The 16,831-nt window shown below is 37.5% G+C and overlaps 1 protein-coding gene across 2 annotated transcripts in view; it reads left to right on the top strand.

Moving 5' to 3' along the window:
• CDK17 (cyclin dependent kinase 17) overlaps nucleotides 1–16,831 on the top strand; it is a 98,738-nt gene that overhangs the window by 37,934 nt on the left and 43,973 nt on the right. Inside the window, exons 2-3 of one of the 2 annotated variants that reach the window (XM_059936709.1) lie at nucleotides 14,218–14,342; nucleotides 15,426–15,572. In XM_059936709.1, coding sequence (XP_059792692.1) covers nucleotides 15,455–15,572 — 118 coding nt within the window. In that variant the 5' untranslated portion in view covers nucleotides 14,218–14,342; nucleotides 15,426–15,454. The remainder of the gene's footprint in view (nucleotides 1–14,217; nucleotides 14,343–15,425; nucleotides 15,573–16,831) is intronic. The other variant, XM_059936708.1, reaches the window with a different exon arrangement.

Below are 16,831 nucleotides of genomic sequence, written 5' to 3'. Positions count from 1 at the left end.
ACTTAGGTCTGTTATTTGCTTTCATTCAAACAGGTATTTATGAGTGCCTGTTGAGTGCCAGGTTTTGTGCTAAATGCTGGGTTGTACTAAATACAACAATTAACAAAACATTAAGTCCCTGTTCTCAAGGAGATTAAATTCTAGTGGAAGGAATCAGCAATAAACCAGTATTTAGAATGTCAAGCAGTAAGGCTATGGAGGAAATTAAAACAGGCAAGGGGAATGGAATGTGTAACCTGGGTGTAGAGTTGTCACTGTTTAATACAGGGTGACCAGGGAAGTGATGTTTGAGTAGAACACAGAAGGAAGTTAGCCTCAGGCATATCTGGGAGAAGTGCATTCCAGGCAGACAAAGAGCAAGGGCAAAGGCAGGAATCAGCAAAGAGACTGTGCTGCTAGAGTAGAGTGGGTGGGAGTAGAACTGTAGTAAATGTGGTTAAAAAGGAGAGTGGCAGACAGGTCATATAGGGTCTAGCAAGCCATTTAAGGACTCTGGGTTTTAACTGTTGAGTAAAGTGCCAGTCGTTGGAGGATTTTGGAGAAGAGAGATGAGGTTATTTATTGATTTAGTATGTTTGCTCTGGCTGCTATATAGAAAATATACTATGGGCAGTGGGGCAGGGAGGGGGAAGGTGGTGGGTGGGAGCGGGAAGACCAGTTAGGATGCTCTAAATATTATATTCTAGACAAAGAGATGATGGGGCCTGGCTCAGGATTTTAGCAGTTCATGTGGTAAGAAGGAGGAGCCTACAGGTTTTGGTGATGTATTGATTGTGGGGTATGAAAAAAGGGAAGACAGCCAGAGCAGATGATAACTATAGAGTTACCATTTACTGGGATAGTGAAGATTACAAGAGGAGCAGGGTTTGGAGGCAGTGGAGATATGTGTGTTATTTTCTCCTTGATACCTTTCCCAGATGCTAGACTTTAATTCTGAATAGCTACATTTATGTATGTCAATGGGTCTCCATGACATAGTTGTGGGGGAAGAGCTGAAATACAATATTTGATAGGAAAACAGTCTAATTTGTGTCCTAACTCTGTTACAACTTTAGTTATATTTAGTTCACCAGTGGTATCAAATGTTCTGAGTGCAGAATCAGAATTTTCCCTTCGTTAGGGCTTGGGGTCTGAGCCACCTGTGAGACTCAGGAAATCCCTTCCCGCTTTAAAGCCCAGCCAGCAGTTAGCAAAACTGTGAGAGATGTCTGTTTCACAACTCAGATGCTGGGGTTTTGGGCAGCTGAGCCATTTTCTTTTCTCTTTAGCCCCACCCCTGGCTTTCCTCGCCTGTGGAAAAAGCATTCACCTAATACCCTGACACCTTTCTGTAGTAGGCCTGGACTTGCCCCTTGGGGACAGAGTTTTTTCTCTTAGCTCTGCTGCACTCTCCCCAGCGATTTGCAGTCCTACCTCCCCACTCTCCTAATAGACCTCCAATACTTGGAAAGGATCCTTTTGAGAAAGTACAGATTTGCTCTGTGACTGAAGCTGCTCAGGGTTTTAATGTCTTGCCAGACCCCATGAACCCCTAAAAAGTTTCTTAAAAGTTGGGCTAGTTTTCCGCTTTTATAGCACGTTTACTTCTCCTTTCACTGTGACACCAGACATTCCTGTTTTCATTCCTGGAAAGGGCTAGTTCCCTCTAGGAATTTAGTTCATTTATGTTGTGTGGCTTTTTTTGTTTTGTTTTGTTTTTGCGTCTCAGCTCTCTGAGTTTAAAAAACTATGATTTTATAGCCTGTCTGGGTTGTTCTTATTGTTGAGGTGGAGCAAAAAAAGTCTTTTGTGAGTTTCTGTATCCTAACCATAAACAGTAGTCCTGGTTACTCTTTTGTGTTCAAAATAATTTGTATAGTTTGTTCACACTGAAATTATTTAGCCTGTTCTTTTAATAAAATCGTACTAAAATAAGGTATTGACCATATGTAGGTTCGATAAAAAACTGATGTAAATGCATGCTGACACAATAGTTGATATTTTTTTATTGTGGTAAAATATACATAACGTAAAATTTACCCTTTTAAACATTTTAAGTGTACAATTTAGTGACATTAATACATTCAAAACGTTGTGTAACTATCACTACTGTCTATTTCCAGAACTTTTTCATCATCCCAAACAAAAAGTCTGTACCCGTTAAATAGTAACTCCTTATTGCCCCCTCCCTTCTATTCCCTGGTAACCTCTATTCTACTTTCTGTGTCTATGAATTTGCCTGTTCTAAATATTTCATACAAGTAGAATCATATAATATTTGTCCTTTTGTGTCTGACTTATTTCACTTAGCATGATGTTTTTAAGGTTCATCTACACTTTAGCATGTATTAGAATTTTACTTTTTTATTACTTTTTTATGACAATAGTATTCATTCCATTGTGTGTGTGTATTTTTGTGTATGTATTTATGTGTATATATACATATTGTTTACCATTCACTTGTTGGACGCTTAGGCTTGTTCACTTGTTGGACACTTAGGTTGTTTTTACCTTTTGTCTATTATGATTAATGCTGCTATTAACATTTGTGGAAAAGTATCTGTTTGAGTCCCTGTTTTCAGTTTTTTTGGGTATATCCCTAGGAGTGGAATTGTTTTCTTTAGTCTATAGGTATTTTCTAATATCTCTTGTTACTTCTTCTTTAATCCATTGGTTAAGAGTGTGCTGTTTAATTTACACATATAGTGAGTTTTCCAGTTTTCTTTGTTATTGATTTCCAATTTCATTTCATTGTGATCAGAAGATATACTCTGTGTGATTTCAGTCTTTTTACATTTATTAAGACTTGTTTTGTGGTCTTACTAATGTCTGTCATGGAGAATGTTCTGTTTGCACTTGAGAAGAATGTGTATTCTCCTGTTGTTAGGTGGAGCATTCTATATGTCTGTTAAGTCTAATACACTAGGTATATAGTGTTGTTCAGGTCCTCTATTTCTATTTATTGATCTTCTGTCTGATTCTTCTATCCAGTGTTGAAAATGGGGTATTGAAGTCTCCAATTACTACTGTAGAACTATCCTTTTCTCTTTTGAATTTTTTCAGTTTTTACTTAGTATATTTTCAGGCTCTGTTGTTAGGTATGTATGTTTATGATTGTCATGTCTTAATCTGTTATCATTATATAGTGCCTCTCTTAGTCTCTTGTAACCTTTTTTCCACTATTCTATAATTAATTAATTAATATATTTATGGCTGTGTTGGGTCTTCGTTTCTGTGCGAGGACTTTTTCTAGTTGCAGCAAGTGGGGGCCACTCTTCATTGCGGTGCGCGGGCCTCTCACTATCGCGGTCTCTGTTGTTGCGGAGCACAGGCTCCAGATGCGCAGGCTCAGTAATTGTGGCTCACGGGCCTAGTTGCTCCGAGGCATGTGGGATCTTCCCAGACCAGGGCCCGAACCAGTGTCCCCTGCATTGGCAGGCAGATTCTCAACCACTGCGCCACCAGGGAAGCCCTATTCTATTTTTCTGACAAAAATTTAGTCATTTCAGCTCTCTTTTGGTTACTATTTGCATGGAATACCTTTCTCTATCCTTTTACTTTCAATCCCTTTGTGTCTTTATATCTTGGGAAATAGAATTAACTTATAACAACCTAGCTTGAATAATACCAACTTACCTCAATAGTATATAAGCACTCTGATCCTATATATCTCCATCCTTCCCCCTCTATATTGTTATTGTCACAGGTTACCTCTTTATACATTGTGTACCCATTAACATAGATTTATCATTTTTATGTGTGTGTACATTGTCCTTTAAACCATATAGGAAAAAGGGGGAAAAGAGAAGTTGCAAAACAAAAGTACAGTGATACTGTTTTTTATAACTATGTATACTTACCTCTACTGGTGTTCTTTAGTTCTTCTTAATGGCTTTGAGTTACTGTCTATCCTTTCATTTCAGCCTGAAGCTCTCTGATTAGCATTTCTTGTAGGGCAGGTCTACTAATAATGAACCTCTTCAGCTTTTGTTTATCTGAAATGTCTTTATCTCTCTTTCCTTCTTGGAGAATAGTTTGCTGGATATAGAATTCTTGGTTGACAGATTTTTTTTTTTTTTCTTCCCTTTTCAGACTTTAAATACATTATTCCCAGTGCCACCTGATCTTCATGGTTTCTGATGAGACATCAGCCATTAATCTTTTTGAGGGTTCCTTGTGTGTGTGTGTGTGTGTGTGTGTGTGTGTGTGTGTCAAGTTGCTTCTCTCCAGCTGCTTTCAAGATTCTTTTTTTATTTTTATTTTTGTCTTTGGGTTTTGACACTTTGAATAGCATGGATCTTTTTGAGTTTATCCTTCTTGGAGTTTGTTGAGATTTTCAGATGTGCATATTCATGTTTTTCATCAGATTTGGGAAGTTTTCAACCATTATTTCTTCAAAAAAATGTTTACCCTCTTTTCTTTCTCTTCTCTTTTGGGACTCTGATGTCTTTGTGGGTATACTTGATGATGTCCTACAGGTCCCTCAGACTCGGTTCATTTCTCTTCATTCTTTTTTCTTTCTGTTCCTCAGACTGGATAATTTTGACTTTATCTTCAAGTTCACTGATCGTTTCTTCTGCCTACTTAAATCTCTTGTGAATTTTTCATTTCAGTTACTGTATTTTTTAGCTCTAGAATTTGTTTGGTTCCTTTATAATATCTGTCTCTTTATTGATAGTCTCTTTTTTCATACATTGTTTTCCTGATTTCTTTTAGTTCTTTGTTCTTGGTTTCCTTTAACTCTTTGAGCATAGTTAGGGCAGTTTATTTAACATCCTTGGCTACAAATTCCAAAATTCTGGTCTTCAGGAATGGTTTCTATCAAATGCTTTTTTTCTTGCAAATGGGTCATGCTTTCTTATTTGTTTATATGCTATGAAATTTTTTGTTGAGACATGGACATTGTACTATAATGAGGTAACTCTGAAAACCAGATTCTCCCACTCCATGGCTGTGGGTGTTTCTTGGTTGTTGAGGTCTGCTTCCGTCCATTTGTGACTTTCCCAAATGACTTTTGCAAATGTGTATTCCTGTGTGTGGTCACTGAAGTTTCTATTCCATTATCTTTGCAGTCAGCTAATGACCTACTGAAGATCTTCTTTAATATTTGGCTCAAGCAACAACAAAAGAAAACATCACTATCTCTTTTAAGTCTCCCAGTAGATGCCAGTACAGGCACCCCCTGCAGCCCAAAAGGGCCTTAAGGAAGGCAAGTGCCTGCATCAGTGCCAGTCTCTCAAAGCGTTTGTCAGACTGCCCAGAATCTGCAGCCCCCACTTTTTTTGTGTCAAGGTTCCCCACTGTCTGCCCTGGCACCAGCCAGCCGCCCTAGGAATGCAGCTTGCTATCTCCATTGTTGGGACCAGGCTGAGGAAAGGGCAGCGTTAACTGGTTTGCACATGTGGTTCTCCTATCAGGATCAACAGCCTCTCCCTTCAGCAAGCACTCCCCTGGTTGTTATAAGTGTTCAGTCAGGTTCCAGAGTTCTGAGATAGTTGATTCTGGTCCTTTTTTCCACTTCACTGGTTGTTTATGGTGGGGGGACCAACCCCAAGAGCTTCCCTACTATGACATTTTGCATCTCAAGTGTCACAGTATTATATTGTCTTTCTAATGTGTGTTTATGAATAGAGGAAAGTCTTTGGTAGGTGTCTTTTTTCTGTTTGGTGTGTTTGCTCAGACTTTCAAAGGAAAAGAATCAGTCTCAGATTTGAACTCATAAAGGATTAAGATGTTTAAAGTGTTTGGTGGAAAAAACCTATAAGCATGATTGAAATTTTATTTCAGTGCTCTGTTAATCTTTTGTACAATAACTTCGTGTTTTATACAAATTAGAAATTTGTGTCTTTAGTGAAAAAACTTAATTTTTGTTATTCCTCATCAAGTATAGCTAGCTTAAGTGTCTTAGAAAGTGCTAAATATTTATCGTGATTTAATTATTGAGGAAAAGCTATTAGAAAATTTGCTTACAGGCCACTCAGTGAGTTTACCTCAGTTACAGAAGGTTTAATTTAAAACTATAGTCACTGCAGAAAATGTTATAAAGAAATAAAGTTCTCTTTGTTGAGAAGTCATATTATTCTACTTGATATTTTGGAAAGATTGACAACAGCAGGGCTTAGTGGAAAAGTACTAGTCTGTCATTTCAGTCTTAGATTTAAATTCAAACTTTAAAATGCTTAATTTGTTCTGCATGTAAATTCTGCTTCTTTACCTAAAGAAAAGTCATAGGCATTTTTAAAGCAATCTTCAGCTTTTTCTTCAACTTTTCCTGCAATTATTAATAAGAAATTGTTCTAAGAATGTTTCAGAGACATAAGCAGAGAATTGCCACTCAAGTCCTTTAATCAAGAGAAATTTGGATTATAAGGTAAATTTGTGTACAAAAATTTTTTATTGGAAGTACCAAAGGGCCACAAAATGACAGCATTTTTTCCGGTAAATACTCATAGTAGAGGATCTAGTTTGTGAGTTTTCATAGCTGTTGTCTTAACAACAACAACAACAATAACTTAAAAAAGTGTTTCCAATTCCTAGGGCAAAACTCAGTTGGCATTCCAGGATGGTTATCTGTATTCTCTAAGTAAATAGAATATGGGCATTCCTCAGAGATATTGCAGATTTGTTTCCAGACCCCTGCAGTAAAGTGAGCCACACGAATTTTTTTTTCCCAGTGCGTATAAAACTTATGTTTACACTATACTGTAGTCTAAGTGTGCAATAGCATTATGTCTAAAAAAACCAGTGTGTACACCTAAATTAAAAAATACTTTATTGCTAAAAAATGCTAACCATCATCTGAGCCTTCAGTGACTCATGATCTTTTGGTGGAGGATGGCTGTTGACTGATCATTGTGGTGGTTGCTGAAGGTTGGGGTGACTGTGGCAGTTTTTTAAGATAACAGCTGCTGCATCAATTGATTCTTCCTTTCATGACCGATTTCTCTATAGAATACAATGCTGTTTGATAGCATTTTACCCACAGTAGAACTTCTTTCAAAATTGGACTCAGTCCTCTCAGACCCTTCTGCTGTTTTATCAACTAGGTTTGTATAATATTCTGAATCATTCGTTGTCATTTCAACAGTCCTCACAGCATCTTCACCAGGAGTAAATGTTAGCTCAAGAAACCACTTTCTTTGCTCATCTGTAAGAAGCAACTCCTCATCTGTTAAAGTGTTATCATGAGATTGTAGCAATTCAGTCATATCTTCAGGTCCCACTTTAATCCTAGTTCTTTTGCTGTTTCTACCAAATCTGCAGTTTCTTCCTCCACTGAAGTCTTAGACCCCTCAAAGTCATCCATGAGGATTGGAATCAACTTCTGCCAAACATCCTGTTAATGTCTTCCCATGAATCATGAACGTTTTTTAATGACATCTAAAATGGTGAATCCTTTCCTGAAGGTTTTCAATTTATTTTGTCTAGATCCATCAGAGGAATCACTATGTATAGCAACTATAGCCTTATGAAATGCATTTCTAAAATAACAAGACGTGAAAATCAAAATTACTCCTTGATCCGTGGGCTACAGAGTGGATGTTGTGTTAGCAGTCATGAAAACAACACTAATGTCATTGTACATCTCCATTAGAGCTCTTGGGTGACCAGGTGCATTGTCAGTGAGCAGTAATATTTTGAAAGGATTCTTTTTTTCTGAGCAGTAGTTCTCAGAAGTAGGCTTAAAATATTCGGTAAACCATGTTGTAAACAGATGTGCTGTCATCCAGGCTTTGTTGTTCCTTTTACAGAGCACATGCAGAGTAGATTTAGCATAATTCTTAAGGGCCCTAGGATGTTTGGAATGGTAAATAAACATTGACTTCAGCTTGAAGTCACCAGCTGCGTTAGCCCCTAACAAGAGAGTCACCCTTTCCTTGGAAGCTTTGAAGCCAAGCATTGATATTTCCTCCTATGAAAGTCCTAGATGGTATCTTCTTCCAGTAGAATGCTCTTTTGTCTACATTGAAAATCTGCTGTGTAGTGTAGCCACCTTCATTAATTATCTTAGATCTTCTAGATAACTTGCTGCAGCTTCTACATCAACACTTGCTGCTTCACCTTGCACTTTTATGTTATGGAGATAGCATCTTTTCTTAAACCTAGTGAACCAACGACCTCTGCTAGCTTCAGACTTTTCTTCAGCTTCCTCATCTCTCTCGGCTTCATAGAATTGAAGAGAGTTAGGGCCTTGCTGTGGTTTAGGCTTTGGCTTAAGGGAATGTTGTGGCTGGCTTGATCTTCCATCCAGTGCACTAAAACTTTCTCCATATCAGAAGTAAGGCTATTTTGCTTTCTTATTCGGGTGTTCACTGGAGTAGCACTTTTAATTTCCTTCAAGAGTATTTCCTCTGCATTCACAATTTGGCTAACTGTGTGGCAGAAGAGGCCTAGCTTTTGGCTTGTCTTGGCTTTCAACATGCTTTCCTCACTAAACTTAGTCATTTCTAGCTTTTGATTTAAAGTGAGGGATATGCGACCCTTCTCACTTGCACACTTGGAGGCCATTGTATGGTTATTGATTGGCCTAATTTCAGTATTGTGTCTCAGGGAATAGGGAGGCCTGAGGAGAGGGAGAGAGATGGGGGAACCGCTGGTGGGTGGAGCAGTCAGAACACATATAACATTTATGAAGTTTACTGTCTTAGATGGGCGAGGTTTGTGGTGCTCCAAAACAGTTAACAATAGTAACATCAAAGATCACTGATCACAGATCCGCACAACAAATATAATAATAATGAAAAAGTTTGAAATATTTTGAGAATTACCAAAATGTTACAGACACGAAGTCAGCGAATGCTGTTGGAAAAATGGCACCTGTAGACTTGCAGGGTTGCTGCAAACCTTCCATTAGTGTAAAAAACACATTATCTGTTGTGCAGTAAAACAAAGTACAATAAAGATGCACTTTGTTTTACTGCATGCTTATGTATGCTTGTAGTTACATTTTCAGGATAAAAAAAAAAAACATGAAAAAATTTCTTAATTGTACAGCAGGCAATCCCAGATCAAATTTTAGGTGATAAATTAAGCTAACACATTACATGTTTCTTTTAAGCACTTGTAGTTGGAAACTGATTTTTGAACATTTTCAGCTCTGTGGGTGTGGGTGTGTGTGTGTGTGTATGTGTGTGTGTGTGTATATATATATATATATATATATATATATATATATATATGGAGGAGGGAGGAAGAGAAAGAGGCAGGGTTTATATTGTCATTCTGAGTATCATTTATTGCCCCTTTACCTTTTAAAATTTGATCTAGCTATGGCAAAAATCTGGAGATCTTTTTGACAACTAGAAAGGCATAAAAGTTGTTTTTTAAATCAATTTATTTATTTATTTATTTTTGGCTGTGTTGGGTCTTCGTTTCTGTGCGAGGGCTTTCTCTAGTTGTGGCAAGCCGGGGCCACTCTTCATCGCGGTGCGCGGGCCTCTCACTATCGCGGCCTCTGTTGCTGCGGAGCACAGGCTCCAGACGCGCAGGCTCAGTAGTTGTGGCTCACGGGCTTAGTTGCTCCGCGGCATGTGGGATCTTCCCAGACCAGGGCTCGAACCCGTGTCCCCTGCACTGGCAGGCAGATTCTCAACCACTGCGCCACCAGGGAAGCCCTAAAAGTTGTTTTGTATTATACATGCACACAGATATATTCGAATGGGTATATATATGGAATATATATGTATTATATATACGTGGTAAGTGCTGTGAGTAAAAAAAATAACAACTAAGGATAAAGGAATAGAGAGGGTCAGGGTCAGGAAAGAGCACTTTGCAGGGTAAAGCTTATGTTGAAATTTGAGCATTTATAATTGTTCTCTAGATAGCTAAGTCTTTAAAATATTAAAACCAAACAATTGTGGAGTTTTTATTTAGGGTTTATTTTAAATTACAGTACATTTACTTCTAAGGTAAAAATAGCTTTTTCAGTGGCATGAATTAAATATAAAACAATATTTAAGCATTCACTATAAATTACTGTTAATATATCTTAATCTTCATGAAAACGACAGTGTAAAGATCCTAACAATCCCAAATAAAAGTTTTTGCTAAAATAGAAAAAATATTTTACCCCAACTGTTTTTTTAAAACATTATTTATTTATTTGGTTGTGCTGGGTCTTAGTTGCGGCATGCGGGATCTTTAGTTGCAGCTTGCGATCTCTTAGTTGTGTCATGTGGGATCTAGTTCACTGACCAGGGATTGAACCCAGGTCTCCTTGTGTTGGGAGTGTGGAGTCTTAGCCACTGGACTACCAGGAAAGTCCTTTAACCCAACTCTCGAGGGTTTTGGTTTTAGGAAATCAGTAATTTAGCACTGCTTTATTCATATACAGTACATATTAGTTAACCTTTAAGCTAATGTAAATAGTAATATTTACTTCACAAAAGGTGTTTTATTGTAGCATTGCATGTGTTTTTGTCCTCAACCTAATGGGCAAAGAAGTTGATATGCATAATTCTTCTTAAAGATAATTAGAAATGTCAAGGAATCTTTAATTTGGGAGTATTTTTTCTTTAATAACGATCTAGGCATTGTTGATGAAATTCCTTAACATCTGTGTTTACTGATCATTGTGACTTAATTAAAAGGTTACAGTTATAGCATGGAAGATTAAAAATAGGACCTTTTTGAGGATGCGATGTGTTTTATTATGAAGTTTTTCTTTTTTATAAATTTATTTTTGGCTGCATTGGGTCTTCGTTGCTGCGCGTGGGCTTTCTCTAGTTGCGGTGAGTGGGGGCTACTCTTCATTGCGGTGCGCGGGCTTCTCATTGCGGTGGCTTCTCTTGTTGCGGGGCATGGGCTCTAGACACCCGGGCTTCAGTAGTTGTGGCACGCGGGCTCAGTAGTTGTGGCTCATGGGCTCTAGAGCGCAGGCTTCTTAGCTGTGGCGCACGGGCTTAGTTGCTCTGCGGCACGTGGGATCTTCCCGGACCAGGGCTTGAACCCGTGTCCCCTGCATTGGCAGGCGGATTCTTAACCACTGCACCTCTTATTAATGAATTAGAAATGTCTTTCTTATTCCTGACAGAGTAGAAAATACATATAGTTAGTTACTTTATAGACTAGAATTTTCTTCACTCTTGATGGAAATGCATAGTGTTCTGAGTTATAAACACATAGAATTTCTCCTAATATATTGTTCAAAAGCATTGTATGAAGAAAAAGTTAAGGCTTATGTGATTTCCCTTTCCCCCCCTTTTCTGTACCCACTTAAAACCATCAAGATTTACTTGGCGCTCTGTAGTGGCATTGCCCAATAGAAATATAATGTGAGCACCATACTGAATTTTAAAGTATTTTGCAGGTATATTTAATTAGTAGAGTTAGTTTTAGAAATATTGATAAATTTTACTTAACCAAATATGTCTAGAATTTTTAAAAATCATGTTATGCATGTAACAATAGATTTTTTACGTTCTTTTAAAATACTAAGTCTTTAAAATCCAGTGCATATTTTTTATTTACAGTACAAGGCAGTTTGGAGTGACCACTCTTCACATACATGGTCAGAATGGGATGTTACCATGTTATGTGAATTAATTCTGTAATAACATCTGTTATAGTTTGTTATTTTATCCTTATTTGTCATCTAAAATAAGAGGCAGATACATGGTCAGCAAACTTTCAAAAATGGTGTGCAAGATTCTGAAGTGGTGATGTTTGTATAGTTACGTAGACATTCGTGACCACTTGACTATGTTTGAGAAAATGGGAGTCAAAAAGTTGGTAACTGTGAGCTACTAGCGCTTAGGGATTTTTGTTTGGGCACACAGATTTCTTGAAGGAGTGTGTGTTGAGGGTTCCTAAGATACTCTCATGCTTGATAATTTGCTAAAAGGGCACAGAAATCAGAGAAAAGCTGTTAAACTCATGATTATGTTTTATTACAGTGAAAAGATACAGATTAAAATCAGCAAAGGGGAAAGGGTATATAGGGTGGAGTCCAAGAGAAACCAGGTGCGAGTTTTCAGTTATCCTCTCCTAATGGAGTTGCATGACAGTGCTCCATTCCTCCAGTTGTCCTGTATGACAACATGGCAAAGTGGTGCCAACCAGGGAAGCTTACCTGAATCTTGGTGTCCAGAGTTTTTTTTAGGGGTCAATTACATAGGCATGGAAGTACCTACATGACTGTCTTTAGTTACTTAGTCTCCAGTTTCCCTTATTCCTCCTCCCCCCTGAGGTCGAGCTGATATGGTGTGGCCCAAAGCCCCAGGCATACAAAGATAGGGATTTACCATAATTCACATTGTTAATATAAATTATCTGGTGTGGCCCAACATTTTAGGTATACAAAGAAATTTATCAGGCAGGATATTGCAAGGGGTCAGAGGTTATCTCCTAGGAGCTTGTCTTAGGTGATTCCTTTCTTTGGAATGTGCAGAGTTTAACCCCCCAAGCTTGCAGAGTTACCCCTTTACTGCACAGGATGATTCTGGAGCTTTACAAAGGAGGGTGTCTCTAGTATAAATTCTTAGAGAAACAAAAGGGTAGATGAAGATTGGCGATAGCTCAATTCACCTTCAATATCTAATATGTTTTAAGCAAATGGCATGGATTATTGACTGTCAGGATAGAGCTATATAAAGGCTGACTTTGAGAAGTAAAGAATCTTGCATTTAGGACATCCATATAGTTACAGGTTTCTTAGTTGGAATCAACTCTTAAAGTTTACTGACTGCCTCCTATAAATTCACCTTGTTTGCTAAAGTATATATTATCTCCTTTAATCCACATCTAAATGTCCATTTCTGCCTGTGATGGGAGGAACTTGTATCAGACTAAGGCTCCCTATCAGACTAGGGAAAAATACAGTTTGAAGGCATCGTAGAGCTTCTGAGTCAGTCAAGACTTCAGGAGTAAAGATTCAGAAGAGAAGAGAAATAGACGTATTCTGTGCTGGGTTTCCTCTTGAGATATTTTCTAACTCTTAAGCTCTTTTGGATAATAGGATAAAAGTTGAGCAGTGTATGAGAGGTGAGCAAAAAGCAACTGAGGGAGTTGAGTGGAGCTTTCAATAGTTTTGTTGTTGTTTTAGTCCTAGGTTTGCAGTTTGAATCTTTTGAAAGGCCACACCATAGGAGTGGGAACAAACAGAAGTAGGCCAGACTTCACAATATCTGAAACTCAGTCTCAAGCCAGCTCTGTTCCTGATTGGACTGAGGTGATCTCTTACTCTGACTGCTTGTTAGAAAAAAATTAAATCCTTTCTGGAAAAAGATAATAACATCATCCAGAGCTTCTCCTTTTTTTCTTACATATTTTCATACAGTCATTCACGGACAATGTGTAGTATTCAGTAAAAAAATTACTATGCATTCAACAGGACCAACAGAGAAAAACCAGGAGTAGAAACAGGTTATGCAGGTTATTCATAGGTTGTGTAATTCTGGAGTTATAGACAAGAACTTTAAAATACTATAACCTAGTCATGAAAATAGATGGCAAGGTGAAGAATTTCAGTAGAGAACTTGAATCTATAGAAAGGGATCAAATAGGAATTCTAGGATTGAAAATACAGTAACTAAAATTTAGAACCCAGTAGATTGGTTTAACTGCAGTTTAGACACAGCTGAAAAGAGGTCAGCTGGAAGGTTAGTTAGTAGAAAATATTCAGCAACATTGATTTGTCTTTAAGTATGTAAAACAGAGTTGGTAAAACATAATATTATCACTTATAAATTTGTATTCAGTACCCTACCCCGAGCCTTTGAGCAAACAAAAATTATTCATTATAAATATCTTATGTAGAGTTCACTTGTTCAGCACACTCAGCTACTTGGAATAGAGCCCTAGGATGAGAAAATAAGTAAAATACTTACAGATTCAAAATAGATATCCAGAGCTGGATGGTAAAACAGGTATTTTAGCATAGCGGAGTTAGAAGAAGCTCTTAGTTGAGGTAATGGTTACAGTACGCTTGGTAATCTGGTAAACTAGCTCACCACAATTAAGACTGTAAATTAGAAAAGAAGTTACAGGTAAATAATTGAGGAATTGGTTTTGGCAGCAAATACCTTGTTTGATCATATCCAAGACTCCACTATGAATTATACCATTAGTGTATGTACTACTAGGAAAAAAGAAAGCTGTCAATTATAATTGACATCCCATTACAGTAAGTCCCCTACATACAAACCTTCAGTTGCGAACTTTCAAAGATGCGAATATGTGTTACATCAACATCAGGCGTGAGTGAAACTGCAGCTTGCCTTCCATCTCCTATTGCAGACGATCCTTCAGCTCTGCCAGTTCCCACCACCTCTCCCTCCTCCAGTCAGTAACTCTTCTTGCCTGTTCACTCGATGCCAGCCCCTTTGTGCCAACTGTTGTACTGTACTACTGTACTTTTCAAGGTACTGTACTGTAAGATTAAAAATGTTTTCTTTATTTTTTGTTTGTTTTTATGTACTATTTGTGTGAAAAGTATTATAAACCTATTACAGTACAGTACTATATAGCTGCGTGTGTTAGTTGAGTACCTAGGCTAATAACTTTGTTGGACTTAGGAACAAATTGGACTTACGAACACGCTCTTGGAATGGAACTCATTCGTATGTAGGGGACTTAACTGTAATTGTGATACATCCTGATTTCAGAGATGTTAAAATGTGGGGGAAAAGGTAAATGGTAATCTTAGTTTTAAATCTCAGTTCTATCAATAATTGTTTGTTTGCCTTCTGTCAGGGAACTTCTTTGAGCCTGTTTGCTTATTTGTGAAAATGGGATAGTATAGTATGCTCTTTAGAATTAGGAAGACTAAATGAATTCAGAGACATGAAAGTGTCTAGTATGGAGTAGGCATTTGAAACCTGTTAATTTGACTTTCATTTTTTCCTTCTAAAATTTGGCATTGTTATAATAATAGGAGGAGACTCCTGACAGCTGACCAGGGTGGGGGAAGAACAAACCCCCAATATATTGGCTAAATAAGAAGTTAAAAAAGAAAATTTCTGTTGGAGCTGTTTAATAAATTGTCAAGCATCATTCTTTATTCTCTCCCTACCCCACCTCTTTCACCTGTCTTATCCCCTCAGTTATATCTAAAGATATCACTGACTGGTTCCAATATGATGATTGATATTTATAATAATGGAACCTACACATCAAAATAATGATATATTTTCACTAAATTGGTTTTTACAAAGCTCATTTTAGGAAGATTTGTAATCCTTCTAAGTTTAGTTGTGATGCTTAAAATCTCAATCTTTAGTTTTGTAGAATTCTTGCTCTTCTGATGATGCTATATGAATATGGCATTAATTCAAGTGAGTGGATCTTTTTAAGGAAGGGTTGGATTTTGTGATGTTTGATGGACGTGAGAATTCCTCATTTTATTCTTATTTTGAAGATTCCCAGTAAATCGAGAACAACATTTTTCTGGAGCTGTAAGATATTCATAGCTTTAATCTTATGTTCATTCTGTTCTCTTCTTTCAGGATTTTTCAAGTCACATTCAGTTGATAGGATGAAAAAATTTAAGAGAAGGCTATCCCTCACGCTTCGAGGAAGCCAGACTATTGATGAATCGTTGTCTGAATTGGCTGAACAAATGACTATTGAAGAAAACAGCAGCAAAGATAATGGTAAATATTTAGGGGGTAGGGAAGGGGAGGAGAGAATTGAATTACATGATAAATCAAATGTGAATTTACTTTCCTGATTAGTCCCTAGTAGGTTCCTTCTGTTTATTTCTCTGCCTCCTTCCCTAGTTCAATAACTTTTGCTTGCTTACTGGAATGTTCCATTCTTACTCGAACAGTGTTACTATAGCTGGTCTCTAACCCTGATGAATTCTCTATCCTGTTTATCTTTCCATTTTTCTTTAGTTCTTAAATAAGAATACTTTGTATAATATTATCCTAGTTGTTAAGTAGCTATTTTTAAATTAACATTTAAATATTTTTGTTATTCTTATAACCAAAGTTAGTACAGCTTAAAAGTGCATAGTAAGTTTGTGAAATTCCTGGGAATTCCCTGGTGGTCCAGTGGTTAAGACTCTGTGCTTTCACTGCCGAGGGCCTGGGTTCGATCACTGGTCAGGGAATTAAGGTCCCACAAGCCATGTGGCGTGGCCAAAAAAAAAAAGTTTGTGAAATTCCTGTTTGAAATTTCATCATAGTTTTATAACATTATATATGCATATATTGACTATCCACATAGACGACAAGGTTTATCATATGAGTGAATCATACTATTTTCTTATTTTATATTGACCAAAGAATCTATCCATAGTATTGAGAGCACTTATAGTAGATAGGCATATAATGTTTCACAAGTTTGACAGTTCTTTTTACAGTGTAAAGTAGTTAGTACACAGATATTGATATAAAATAAAAAGTTTGTTAAATTGAATGGATTAAAATGCAAAATCCTGATGAAATCTATAGAACAAGGCTACATATTCAAAACTGAAATAGCCCTAGAGATGTCATAGTAATAACCAGGAAGGAGCTTACAGGAATGGCTGCCAGTGTGTCGTAATGTGCAGATTCTCTTCCTTGCCTCTGCCTGAAGTTCTTCTGTTAGAGGTTTATGGCAGTTGGTGAAAACATGAATACCGTCACCCCCTCTGGATGAAATGTAACTGTCCTTGTGAGAGAGGGAAAGGTATAATGGAAAGTGCTCTGGACTTTAAATTAAAAGTCATGGATTGGGACTTCCCTGGTGGTGCAGTGGTTAAGAATCCGCCTGCCAATGCAGGGGACATGGATTCGAGCCCTGGTCTGGGAAGATCCCACATGCCGTGGAGCAACTATGCCCATGTGCCACAACTACTGAGCCTGTGCTGTAGAGCCCGTGAGCCACAACTACTGAGCCCGCGTACCGCAATGAAGAGCAGACC

Source organism: Balaenoptera ricei, chromosome 10 (assembly GCF_028023285.1).
Source record: "Balaenoptera ricei isolate mBalRic1 chromosome 10, mBalRic1.hap2, whole genome shotgun sequence".
Taxonomy (NCBI): domain Eukaryota; kingdom Metazoa; phylum Chordata; class Mammalia; order Artiodactyla; family Balaenopteridae; genus Balaenoptera; species Balaenoptera ricei.
The sequence above is the reverse complement of the archived record's forward strand: the minus strand, read 5'-3'. Positions and strand labels throughout refer to the sequence as shown.